This window comes from Gouania willdenowi, chromosome 3 (genome assembly GCF_900634775.1).
Source record: "Gouania willdenowi chromosome 3, fGouWil2.1, whole genome shotgun sequence".
Lineage (NCBI taxonomy): Eukaryota > Metazoa > Chordata > Actinopteri > Blenniiformes > Gobiesocidae > Gouania > Gouania willdenowi.
The window spans coordinates 26,554,229-26,567,509 of record NC_041046.1 but is presented as its reverse complement, the minus strand read 5'-3'; the positions used below and the strand labels follow the sequence as shown (position 1 = coordinate 26,567,509).

The 13,281-nt window shown below is 38.5% G+C and overlaps 1 protein-coding gene across 7 annotated transcripts in view; it reads left to right on the top strand.

Annotated features, from left to right (window-relative positions):
* Window positions 1-13,281, top strand: part of tjp1a (tight junction protein 1a) — a 142,701-nt gene that overhangs the window by 31,170 nt on the left and 98,250 nt on the right. For all 7 annotated transcript variants that reach the window (XM_028473297.1, XM_028473239.1, XM_028473229.1 and 4 more), the window contains exon 2: window positions 6,613-6,826. In XM_028473297.1, coding sequence (XP_028329098.1) covers window positions 6,613-6,826 — 214 coding nt within the window. The remainder of the gene's footprint in view (window positions 1-6,612; window positions 6,827-13,281) is intronic.

Here is a 13,281-nt window from a genome sequence, read left to right as displayed (position 1 = left end):
TCATGGTACAAGTTAAATATTCACAGGAGAGCTTCGTCACACTGTCTCCTTAGCAACCCCAGTCGAAAAACACAATTAACGTCTATAGACGTCTTTGGCAGTCAATAAGTTAAACTTCCCTAAACATGCTAAATAGGGTAAAAAGTAGAGCTGGGCACCATGGCCAATTTCCTGAATCCATTCGATTTCGATTCATAGGATTTTGAATCGTTTAATCACGTTTCGATTTCCATTCAGTCTGATCTTCAAATTTATTTGGATATTAATAGGATGGTTCATAACTTCTGACTTAACGCTGCAATGTGTACCTTTTTTTGGCATCATTTGGTCAAAAATTCATAATCATCTTTGAGCATATTGTAATCAAAACATTCTGAATGGACAGTGAATCTTTTCTCCTTCTCTTGGCTCTGTAAAATGACATTTATTAATCGAGGAACGTAACGCTCCTAGAATCTGGATGTCAGCCAATCAGAGCTCTTTCTACAAACATGTGTGCTCCATGACCTGTTTTTGGCGTTACTATTGGCTGCTCGACTGAAGTCAGATGCGTCGGTAGTAAAATTCTAATGACGAACGTCCCAGCAAAAGTCTCTATAACAGCGTTAGACACAACAGTTACACAGCAAGTCAAGAGTTAAAAAGCAGACTGGAGGTGGAGAAGCAACGTCTAAAGGCACAAACATACTGAGGAGGAATGGCCCGCTTTGTGTCCTCATGGATACCAGTGACTGCGCTGGGTTCACCCCACACACGCACTGGTGTCAGAGAGAGAGTGATAACAGACGTGTGTAAACCAAGATAGGCTTATTCAAGGTGAATTAATTTATTTGCTAGTCTGGATGCGGAGTGATGGTTATCAGTCCGCTCAGAGCGGCAGGAAGCTGGGATCACATCCCCTGTGTGCTTGTGGCGGGAACGAGCCAACGGCAGCAGCCACTGTTCAGAACAGTAACAACAGAGTGATACGTGCGTTCATGTTAGAGTCTCTAAAACACCAGAAGAATCTGCAATAACACAAAATAAAGTCCATGCACTTGTCGCAAGTCTATATTGAGAAAAAAGTTGCTAAGAGCGTTCACAAAAGACACTGGTTTGAGAGGTTGAGTGTTGGTTTCAAAATGGAGTGGAGAGAGGATTCTGCAAACTGCAGCTTTAAGTTGGGGCAGCTTACCCGCCGGAGCTTCGTCTCCCATGTTTGCACTGAATAGAATGCACTCTCACGTTGAGCAGGCTCAGTAGTCCACTTTGCTAATGCCAGACTAAAGCACAAAAATTGTTGGCCCTACCTGTTGAGCCCTGGCCCATTCTCTTTGCAGACTTTGCATGTTCTCTCCTGGACATGTAGGATTTTGGTTTTTATTGTGTCTATAAAGCAACTGTGTCTTAGATTATCTGTGTTGATTGATTCCTGCTTGAATCAGTTGGTAATCTCAATGCTGAGTTTGTTTTGGCAGATTTCAGTCTTCACCTCAGGTAAAATTTAAGCAATTCAAAAATGATTTAGAATACGGACATATTGATGTTTTTGGTGTATATTTCATACTTTAGTCATAGTGACAGGTTAAATCCTTGTTGTTTTCAAAGAACTTTATACTTTATTTTTGTGGTTCCCGACATTCATAAAAAAATAGCAGCTGGTGGTCCCGTTGCGATCCATGATGAAAAGTGCATGAATGCCTCTGGGATATTGTGCAAGAAGCAAAGGCTATTAACTTTTACAGTGCAGACCCAAATCCTTAGAGTAGATATGATTCTCTTTATTAAAAATTACAAATTGGTTTCCAAATAATCATGCTTTCTTTTTTTGTTTTTTGTTTGTAACATTGTTAAATGCATTTTAAAAAAAAAATACACTGTCAATAGTTGTCAACAGAAGGTAAACTGCAAGGCATTACCATACTTGTTCTTTTGGTAAATCTTTTTCTAAAGGTGTATCAATTCAGACTGGTTGTCAAAATATGTTAAAGTGACACTACTACTAATTAAAGGTATCCATTTATTGTTATATTTGTTGGCTTTAGCCCTATTCACACGGGATTAGTTTTACCTAGGGACCACATGCGATTTGTAATAATTGCGGAGAATGTCTGTGATGTTTATCCTGTGCGAATCGGCCGTGTCAGTAATTTGTAAAATAAAAATTCCCCCGCAAATTTTCTACTATATTTTGCTAAACTCCAAGGTCCTGTGATAATACTAATCCAATGTGAATAGGCCTCTCTGTGATTTGGACAGAAATGGGCGGGATCTGATGATTGATTACGTGTTGTTTTGTTTCCGGGATGCATGTTCATTTCTTTTTTTATTGATTTTAAGGTTTTTCCTTGCGTCCAGTGCCTACTTTTCTTCTTAGAGCCCGCCATGTTGAAAACAATGTGAGCCAATGTTACGCAATACGCAGGGCGTTGACATCATGTCTGTAAATTTTGGCAGAATCTCAGGCTTCGGTTTACCCGTGCGAATGCGGCACTTAAATAGCTGATGTTGGGGGGGTCATTTATTTATTACATGGGGTTCCCAGATAATACTTATCCTGTGCGAATAGGGCTTTTGTTTTAAAAGTCTTGCAGAGGAAGTGTGTGTTCTGTGCAGCAAAGAGAGTTAAGTTAACACATCTAATTATAATCAGGAATTCATGGCCCTAAGATTAGTGGTTGGAAGGTTGGACTGGTTAAAATGATCTGGACCATCATTACGGCAAAAGTTTCACCTTCTCTGTCCTGCATGTTAGAAGCAAAGCACCTCCGTTATGATGTCTAAAAAGGCAAGTGGAAGCTCCATACCTACTCTTAAACCTGCAGGCTGCCCACTGACATTCAGCCCAATTATTCACACTTGCATGAATGCCACCACAGCCAACAGGAGCGGCTGTCCTTTAAAAAGTAAAGGCTGTGTGTGTGAGGGAAGTTCGGTCACTCAGATCCTCAGGGCAAATGTGTGTTTTCCTTCTGCTGTGCGGCCGTGCCCGCTGGCACTACGCGTTATGTGGATTGTTCTTTGGAGAAACTCTTTGTGGTTAATTAATTGTGGATTAGTGAGCGATACAATATCACCACAGTTTATTTATTAATTTAACAAATACCTAGTCTTTCAGTTTAGTATTATTATATTCATATAATTTATCTATTAAAGAAGTAGACTAAAGTTGAAGAATATAGTGAAGACAAAGGCTCTCTATTTGTACATCACCGTCTTTTTTTTTTTTTTTTTGCATGACACAAAGATTCTTATGAGTTATTTTTATTGCACAAAACAAATAAACATACAACAATCCAACAAAAAATCTTCACATTACCTTTTATCTACAGCACCCTGCCTGTGCCCTCGTGCCTACGAGCAAATCACACCAGTGCTGATTATTCAGCACTCCAGCACTCTCTCTCATGTGATATTACTTAATTATGCAATTCATTTTTATGTTACATCTTTTACTGTTTTTCCACTCATCAACATATTAAACTTTATTTTGGAGGATTTAAAATGACAGAGCATCAGAGCCAAACACAGGTGAATCGCTCATGGTTACATGAAGTCATCACTGAGGCCGAAACACGTTCATTCACTCATGATTGATGAGTGCTGCTACTTAGAGATGGGTTAAATGCAGAGAACACATTTCATCTATGTAGCTCTACATATGTGAAAATAAGGGTTATCTATTACCTTAATATATATGTGTTATTTCATATGTAAATAATGTAATAAACTTTCCATAGGTGCATTGTTGTTTTCAATACATAATTACATATATATCTCTGCATTGATTTAGAGTGGTGGTCACCAACATGGTGCCCACGGGCACCAGGTAGCCCACATGGACCACAGGAGGCGCCCTTATACTGCTGCGGAAGTCTTTGTATTAAATTAACCGTCTTTTAATGTTTATTTTCACTGAAACATTGGAACAATTTTGTTAAAGTGTTGCAGATAGGATTTTGTCTATAAAAAAAAGGCAAAGTGAATTTTTTGTAAAATATTACAAAAAGGTTCAATTGTACGAATGTTTTGTTTTTTTCATCACTGTTTTTATTGAGTTTTCATTTGTTTTCATACAGACATAGAGAGCAGTCAGTACAGAACATTCAATGCAAACTACATTACCCATAACCCCCCACTCTCCCTCACTCTGTCTCCATCCCCCACAGACAGTAAACTACATACATAATATTGAGTATTGCATTCACTCAAGGAAAATACAAATGACAAATTAACCAAAGGGAAAGAAAAAAAACAAAAAAATAATTAAATAAAAAAATAGATAATAAAAAAAAAAAAAATATATATAATTAAGTAAAAATACATATAATTTAATAGTTGTAAGACCATGCAGTATACATGCTATTGGCATGTGCAATGCTATTGATCTGAATGTACAAATGTTACGTTTTCCGATTAGTTAAAAGGTTGTTAGTGGCTCGTAAAATAGAACATCAAGATTTCCTATGAAATGTGATTAAAATTAAACAATTGCATGAATTAAGTTAAATTAATTTAAAAAGTGTTGCATGTTGAAAAGTTTCCTACCTTTTTAAATTACTGCTAGTTTTCCTTATTGTCTTACACTTTAATTGAAGTGAAACTGTGATAATTCAGTATTTAATAGATGTGTATCAAACTGGTAACCCTTTGGATTATTCAGTATGTTTGAAGGAGCTCATGTTGGTGACCCCTAATTTAGAGTAAACATGTTTTGCAGAGAAAATCAACCTGACCTGTCGGTACTGTGGGGTGGGTCCGCTGCTTTTAATAAATGCATCCTGTTCATGCGCTGCTATAAAAAGCTAACACTGCACAGTGCTGTCTGTTTAGTGTGTAGTGGTCCCACACTGTAGACACTTGCTGTCTTTTTCTTATGCTGCTAGTTTTTGCCACACTCCGTTGACTGCTTCAATGCTTTTTTTGGGTAACCGTGGCAACAGGTCAATAGCCGAAGAAAAACAATGTAGGTGGAACACTAGTTAAACGATGCATCGACTCGCATAATTTGCATCGACTCCTTTTTTTCATCCGTTGAGTCGGATTCATCAACGAATCGGTTCAGCTACAGTGTGAACTCACTACACTACATGTATTGCATGCATTCAGCTGGTTATTCAACAAACTGCTTTAGGCTGTGACATACTTTTTGACTCCTATTAACCTCTGTTATCTGAGTAACTGTTGCCTATTCATACAATCCACAGAAGCACAAAGTTAGAGCTACAGTTTCCATCCTAAAGAAAACATATCTCTCTTTAGATGTTGAATGTTTACCAGATAGCTCGAGGAAGTGCTCAATTATTAACAGCTGAATGAATTAATGAATGAACAACCCATAGCAAACAGGCTAATTGCTATGTTTTATTCATTCTGATTAATGCAGTTTTAAGTGCCCTGATTCCTGTCAGTTCCTCATTGGAAAGTTATTTGTTCTCAAAGTGTCCCAAACCAAGTGAATGTAGATTCATTTCTGCAGAAGCTTTAGCTCCGGTCAGTAGATAATGGGTATCTAGACTTCCCGCAGGAATGTAGGCCTATGTCTAAGAGCCTGTGTGCGTCAAAAGTATAGCTTTGGTTAAAAAAAAAAACAACTTTAAGTGCAGCCATCACAGTGCTATAAGGCATTCAGATTTGTGTTCTGTTTTTCAAACCAGGGGATGCACCTCTGGGATATGTTAACGAAACTGCAGAAGCTTCTATAGAATGTTACTGCTATCAGGAAGCAGATTTAGAGATAGATACATGTAAAAAAAACAACCTGATTGTTACAGTTTTGGATACAGAGAAATGAAACAGCTGCAAAATAATAATCAAAATTTGAATATTATAACATTTTATGAGCAAAAACATCTTTACATGTGCGGCTGTAGAGACAAAGAAGGCGGGGTAAAAAGAAACGTCATAATAGAGGTGTAAAGAGTAGACGTACTGTTGATTGAAATTGTATAAATAAGTCATACATACTCAATTACAAGTAAAAAGTAGCTCAATTAAATAGTACTCAAAGTGAAAGTTACTAGTTACTTTTACCTCCCACATTTATTTTTGGTAATAAACCTTGCCACGGTTCCCTTGCATACAGTAAACATCTCATGTATAAACGTAAAAAGGAAGAGACCAAATCTTGCACAATTTTAATGCACAATGTACAATTCTATTTAAAATAAAATAACACCAATGAATTCAATTCAAAATAATAATAAAAAAATCATGCTCTAAGTATAGCTAAAATTATTAACTCTGAAACTGAGAAAATACCAACATTCAGTGTTGTTTTGGCGCCATGCATTACGTTTAATCTGATTGGTTGGCTATGATGTGATGCATTTGATTGTTGTCTGGTCATTTCAATTTTTGTAGTTTCACAATATTCGTTGTTCATTTTAAAACCAAAAAACACACAATTTACTCAGTAACGTTGGGTATAGAAATGTAATGAATGACTTTACTTCTTTTAAAATGTACTTAAGTACAAGTAAAATGACTGATTTAGAAATATTCTCAAAAAAGTACAACTACCCATAAAAGCAACTAAATTACAGTAATGTGAGTACTTGTAATTAGTTACTTTCACCTCTGCGTACTAAAATACATTGCTTTAACTTTGTTTGTTTGTGCTCTTGATTGCAGGGTAACCCCAGCAGACGGAGAGACCTCCCCCTCAGGTGCTGCTGGCTGTTCAGATGGGCTTATAGGTGCTACCGGGGGCGCTGGTGCTATGGCGATGCCTGCCACTTCCACACTCTCATTGCCCATGAGCCAAGGCAAACCTTCCCTACGTCGCATCAAAGGCCGCATTCACCGCAGCAAGAGCCTGGACAGCATTGACCTGCTGGACTCTAATGTAAGCACGCTATCCTTATTCACTTAGCCTTATGTAGAGCAATACACTGCATGCTGAAACACTGTTCCATATCCACGCAGTGTACATATAATATTTCATACATCATTCAATCAATCAGATTTTATTTATAGCACTTTTCATATATACAATATCATTCAAAGTGCTTTACTTCATTGAAACCTTACATACAATAAAAAATACCCCACGCAAACTATCCACAGGAAACCCCACAATAAAATGCAGCTCAGAGCGCTTTACTCACAACAATAAACATCAAATAGAACATCCACCCTGTACAAACCCCGACCACCGCACAGAGACACACAGGTTAAAATAAGGACAATGGCACATGGCTGGGTACAGAAGATCTAGGTAGGGAGACATCACAAGGAGCCGTCTGCACCAGGAGCAGGACACAGACTGTGGCCACAGGGCGCTGAGACAGAAGCCCCAGCACAGCAAAACAGCCCCTTGTGCAGAGGGCCCCCTCTGAGGAAACACTGGGATAGTAATCCTAAAAGATAAACCTAAAAACTCTAAAAATCACATAAGAGAACAATCTTAAAACTATAAAAACATCATGAAAGAACAATCTGAAAAACTATAAAGACAACATAAAAGATAACAGTCCTAAAACTATAAAAGCTGAAAAGATAAAAATCCTAAAATGAATAAAGGATTAGTTAAAAGCTAATTTAAAAGGTGGGTCTTGAACCTGTTCTTGAAAATATGAATGTTCTCTGCAGGCCTGAGGTTCTCCAACAGACAGGAACAACGCCTCACCATGTGTGCGTATCCTGACTTTAGGAATTATTAAAAGGCCAGCACCGTATGACCTCATGGCCCGGGGAGGCTCATATGGTTAAAGCAGTTCTGACAGATAAAACAGCCCAAGACAATTAAGACACTTAAAAACCTGTAAGAGAACCTTAGTATCGATCCTGAAACACACGGGGAGCCAATGCAGCAATTTCAAAATGGGTGTATTGTGTTCCCGCCTCCTGGTCTTCATCAGGACACGTGCTGCTGAATTCTGTAATATTCTAAACTTCAAACACTCTTTTTGGGAAGACCAGAAATGAGAGCGTTACAGTAGTTGATTTGACTAGTGATAAAAGCATGCATTACGTCTTCAGATGATCCCAACACCACAGAAGTGTCGTTTATATTAACAATTGTAGCTGTAATTAATTAACCCACACCATTTCAAATGGTAAAAACAATGCTCCACATTTACAAAGAGCTGTTTAAAAAAGTCATTCAATCCAGAGTTTAATGTTTAGTCTGTTTAATTTATTGATAATGTGTATAGGTACTGTATATTTACTCTGCAGTTCTTTTTTTGTTGTTGCTTTGATTGCAAGATAAATCTTAAATGTAGGTCCATGCATACATACACGTACGCACACAGACGCACACACGTAAGTACATGCACTCACACATGCATGCACACACACGTAAATACATGCACTCGCGCACACACACACACGTACGTTCACACACGCACGCATGCACACACACGTAAGTACATGCATGCACGCGCGCACACATGTAAGTACATGCACGCACACACTCGTAAGTACACACGCACGCATGCACACGCACACACACATAAGTACATGCACGCACGCACACACACGTAACTACACACACGCACGCATGCACACGCACACACATGTAACTACACACACGCACGCATGCACACCCACGTAAGTACATGCACACACACACACACACACACGCACGCATGCACACACATACACACTCATTTCCCTTTATGTAATGTTTCTTTGGTTTTCAAATGAGCCCAGTTCACCACATTCATCATCCTCTCTCTCTCTCTCTCTCTCTCTCTCTCTCTCTCTCTCTCTCTCTCTCTCTCTCTCTCTCTCTCTCTCTCCCTCTCTCTCTCTCTCTCATATAAAGTATTAATCTGATAAATGATTAGTAAGCTGATTGGAGCAAAAAAACCTTCCTAACTCTGGGATTGTCTATTGAGCTGAAAATGGTGATTGGCCCCCTCAACTCAAGCATTCTTGCAGCTGTGTGTGTGTGTGTGTGTGTGTGTGTGTGTGTGTGTGTGTGTGTGTGTGTGTGTGTGTGTGTGCGTGTGTGTGTGTGTGTGTGTGTGTGTGTGTGTGTGTGTGTGTGTGTGTGTGTGTGTGTGCGTGTGAGAAAGAGAGAGTAGTGAATAACGGTTTGGGAAAGCCACCAAAGGTTTATGATGTTTAAGCATGCCAACATGCTACTAATGCATTCTGGGTAAGGCTGCTTTTTTTGTGAAATGGGACTTCATTGGAGTCACGAATAAATCTCTCTCTGCACACCATGACTCGTACTTCTTCTTCCCTGCGTGACTGTCGTTATGTCTCGACCCCCTGAAGATGTCTCCTTTGATCTATGTCCACTGTGTGATGTTTGCTTCTCTGTGCCTTCCTCTGGGTGCTGACAGTTTCTCAGTGTGCTGCATGCAAGCGTGCATGCGACCACACTTCAAGCCTCCTGTTACACTCTAAGGGCATTAGACCTTTTTAACAGAAAGCTTCCTGGTTTATCTGTATATAAAGTCTTACCACCACGTGTCTGGGGCCAGTCGTCTTAATCCATTATGGATGTTATGGAGGGTTTGATGTTTGATGAAAAAAATGAATCAGCGTGATGGTGACAGTTGGGATCAGAGACGACCCAGTCTCAGTGAAATCGTACACACACTAACTTGTGTCTTTGACCCAGTTCGTCAGTTTGACTGACTGTTGGCAGAAAGTTTTTTGACAGTTTCTAATTTTGTGGTAGAGCCAAAATAAAAAATAAAAAAACGAGGGTGCTCTGTGGCGTAACATTTGGCAGTAAGCCGTCTGGCCTAAATTTGATGCGTGTGTTTGTTTGTTTGTTTTTTGCCTGAGAGACATGAATGAGCTGAAAGCAAATGTGGGTTGTATTGGATGTGTAAAGACAGATGGTTGACATTACTATTATGTCATTGAACAAAACTCTTTCTTGGAGCAGTCTAGACTGATATCTTGTGAGAAAGTTGTGTCCTATTGAAAGTAATGGATTACAAGTACTCATGTTACTGTAATTGAGTGGCTTTTATGGATACTTGTACTTTATTGAGTATATTTCTCAATCAGTAATTTAACTTTTACTTTTCAAAAGAACTAAAGTAATTTGTGACATTTCTACACCCAATCGTCACTGAGTAAATTATTATTTTTGTTTTAAAATGACCAACGGATGCATCACATCACAGTCGACCAACCAGGCACATTGAACTTAATCCATATGCTCTTAGTTGGCACAACACAGGCACTCGGCTTGGCTCTGGGTCGAGTTGACATCAACTCAACTGGTATGCACATAAAGTCGACCTTTAAAATTATGAAGTTGTTCAACCCATAATCGGGACACCTCTAATAATTCAGAACCATCAAAGTGCAAAGATTTTATTTTATAATAAAATACTGATTAACTGAGAAGAATCATTCAAAATTGACATATAAGATGTATGTTATGTAATGCTCTTTGTTGTTAGTATTGTGTAGTTCGGTGTGCTCAGAGTTACACTGTGTGTTTCCAAAACGAGACTATTTGCTAGCGTGTGGCTGAATGAGCTTCTTTTGAGACGTGTATGAAGTGTTTTGTTGGTGAGAAACGCTTTTGGGAATGAGATGAACTGTTGAGCTGAGATGCCTGATGGAAATGCAGACTGGGTTAAGAGTTTTGAACATGTGACTTCAGTTTGCACCAATGCTTGTGAGCAATCGAAAAAACACTGTCACGTCCTCCATCAGCAACTGTGTTCTTCAAATGTAACGTGTAAAAAGCCTCTGAATGAAAGTAAATAATCCGTAAGTCGTTTCTGTCCACTAGCAGAACTGTTGCAGCGCTACAGAGTGCAATTTGCAATATTCAGTTGAGGTCAGGGTTCAAACCAACCCCTTGAGTATGGATTCTCCATTCCACCTCACTGTTATCACAACTACAGATGATTAAAAAAAAAAAATAACTGTGGGAGTCCATTTCTGTTTTCATGTCACTATCAGCTTTTCTGAGCACTCTACTGAAGACCATCACATGATGTCCATGAAACATAAAAAATGGATGAAATGAAATGATCTACTTTATAACCCAGTGCTGCTTCTGTTCCATCTCCTTGCTGCTATTTTTGTATGATGAAAATATATCATGATGGCCGCAGGATAGAAAGTCAGTGGTCAAACTGGGAAACCCTCCTGGGAGTTTTTATTCATTCAATTCCTGCGTAAAGCTACCGTATTTTTCGGACTATAAGGCGCACCGGATTATAAGGCGCACGATCAATGAATGGGTCTGACTGGGTCTATTTTCATACATAAGGCGCACCGGTTTGTTATTATTATTATTATTATTATTATTATTAAGACGCATTCAGCTAAATAAAATAGTCTGATATGTCAAACTTTATTCAACTCATTAACAACTCAACATTGTTCAGGTTTAACACATAAAATACAGAACAATACACTCACTTTTTCAGTTCAGTATGTTGAAGCACAGTAGTTAATTTCATACATAAGGCGCACTGTCGATTTTTGAGAAAAATAAAGGATTTTAAGTGCGCTTTATAGTCCGAAAAATACGGTACTTTATTTGTCATTCCTCGCAAATAGCCAATATAAACTTTACTGTGAAGGAGGGGGATCAGTTTCCTTCAACACTTTCAGTGTGTGCGTGCCTGTGCGTGTATGTGTGTGTGTGTCTGTGCATGCGTGTGTGTGTGTAACATGTGTATGGGAGGGAAAGTGTGAAGTGACCTGATATGCAGAGTCCTTGAACTGAAGGTATAACGTGGGTTTGATACATTTGGCACAGCGCCGTGTTCACTCTGCTCAGGTTGAATTACCAATCAGCTCTTCTGCACTTTGACTTCACCTTTATATCGTCTAAATAGAGCAGGGCTGTCCAAACCTGGTCCTTGAGGGCCACTGATCCCGCAGGTTTCCGATGTCTCTCTGCTCTAACATGGCTGAGAGGCTTTAGCAGACTTTTTGCAGAGCTGCTTGATGGCACTTCATCAGATTCAGGAGTGTTAAAGCACGGAGACGTCAAAAACCTGCATAACTATTATCAATAGTATATCAGTGGTGCTCGTGGACCGGGTATGAATGCTTCTGAAACAGAGTAATGAGAGAAGACTATAATTTTATTAAAAACCTCTTTTAAAAATTGAAAATAAATCCATTCAAAATGTGATTTTAAAGCCAGATCAGCATTTTGTTAGAATTTCTCTCAATCAGGTTTAATGATTTTTATTTTTTTAAAGTATCTGTGACAGCCCTGTCTTTACATTGTATTAGATGAGTAAAGGATGCGTAAAGGAACTAATTGCTGCAAATTATGTATTCTTAAAGACATTATACATTTTTACCTTCTGCAATACAGTTTGCATATAATTAAAAATGACATTAAATATTAAATATTAACTTAAACTCTAAATATGTCCATGTCCAAATCCACAAATTAGTATTTCATGGCCACAATTTATTTTTATTTTTACTTTGTCATGTCTGGGGCTCCGTACTGTATGCATAGAAGATGGCTATAATTCTAATTCATTGACCACATATAATGTCAATTTCTGTTATTTTCCTCATTAGTTTTGAAGTAATGGGTAATTAGTTACTAAAGGTAGGAGGAGATATTCCAACATTAAAATATAAAATGTATATCATTTTTATTGGTCTTTTTTCCTTTCTAAAAATATTGTAGCATTATCGTGTGCCGATTATAATCTATTGTATCGTATTGTGAATTTAGTGTATAATCCCACCTCTAGTAATTACTTGTCATTTATTCCACATTTGGTGGTAATCAGATGAGATGCTAATCCTGCTTAAAACCCGATGTGTTGATGCCACTTATTGGGTTTAAGTAGTCATAAAAACTATCATAGAGACCAAGCAGAGCATCATCCTGTATATAACAATGTCTGCTGAAAGTTTGATTTTTTTATTCAAATGTGTGGTGTCACTTTATGTATCAATCCTCAATGCAACAACAGGACATGCTCATTCGGTACCAAATTAGGAAAAAATATTTTCAGATGATCACCTTAGGGTTCTTTTGATTTTCCAACCGTCCACGAGTCTAAATGTTGAGTCAACACCCATCTGGAGTGCCTCCTGTGGACAGACTTCCTTGTTTGATGTCTCTGCACTGAAGGCCCCACACCAAATATGGCAAACTAAGAGCAACTGACAGAGAGAATGGAAACAAGGTTACAAAACAGTGATGGAAGCGTGTGGGTTGTGACATGGAAAGGACATAAAAGGGGTGAGAGAAGGGTTTGACAGCAGGGCACAGGATTCTCTGATTAGATGAGTATCTTTGGATAGACAGGAGGCTTCTTCAACACCTTGTAGCTTATTCCACACAAACATACAGGCCCCCGAAATGCTTTAAAGGGCCCATATTAA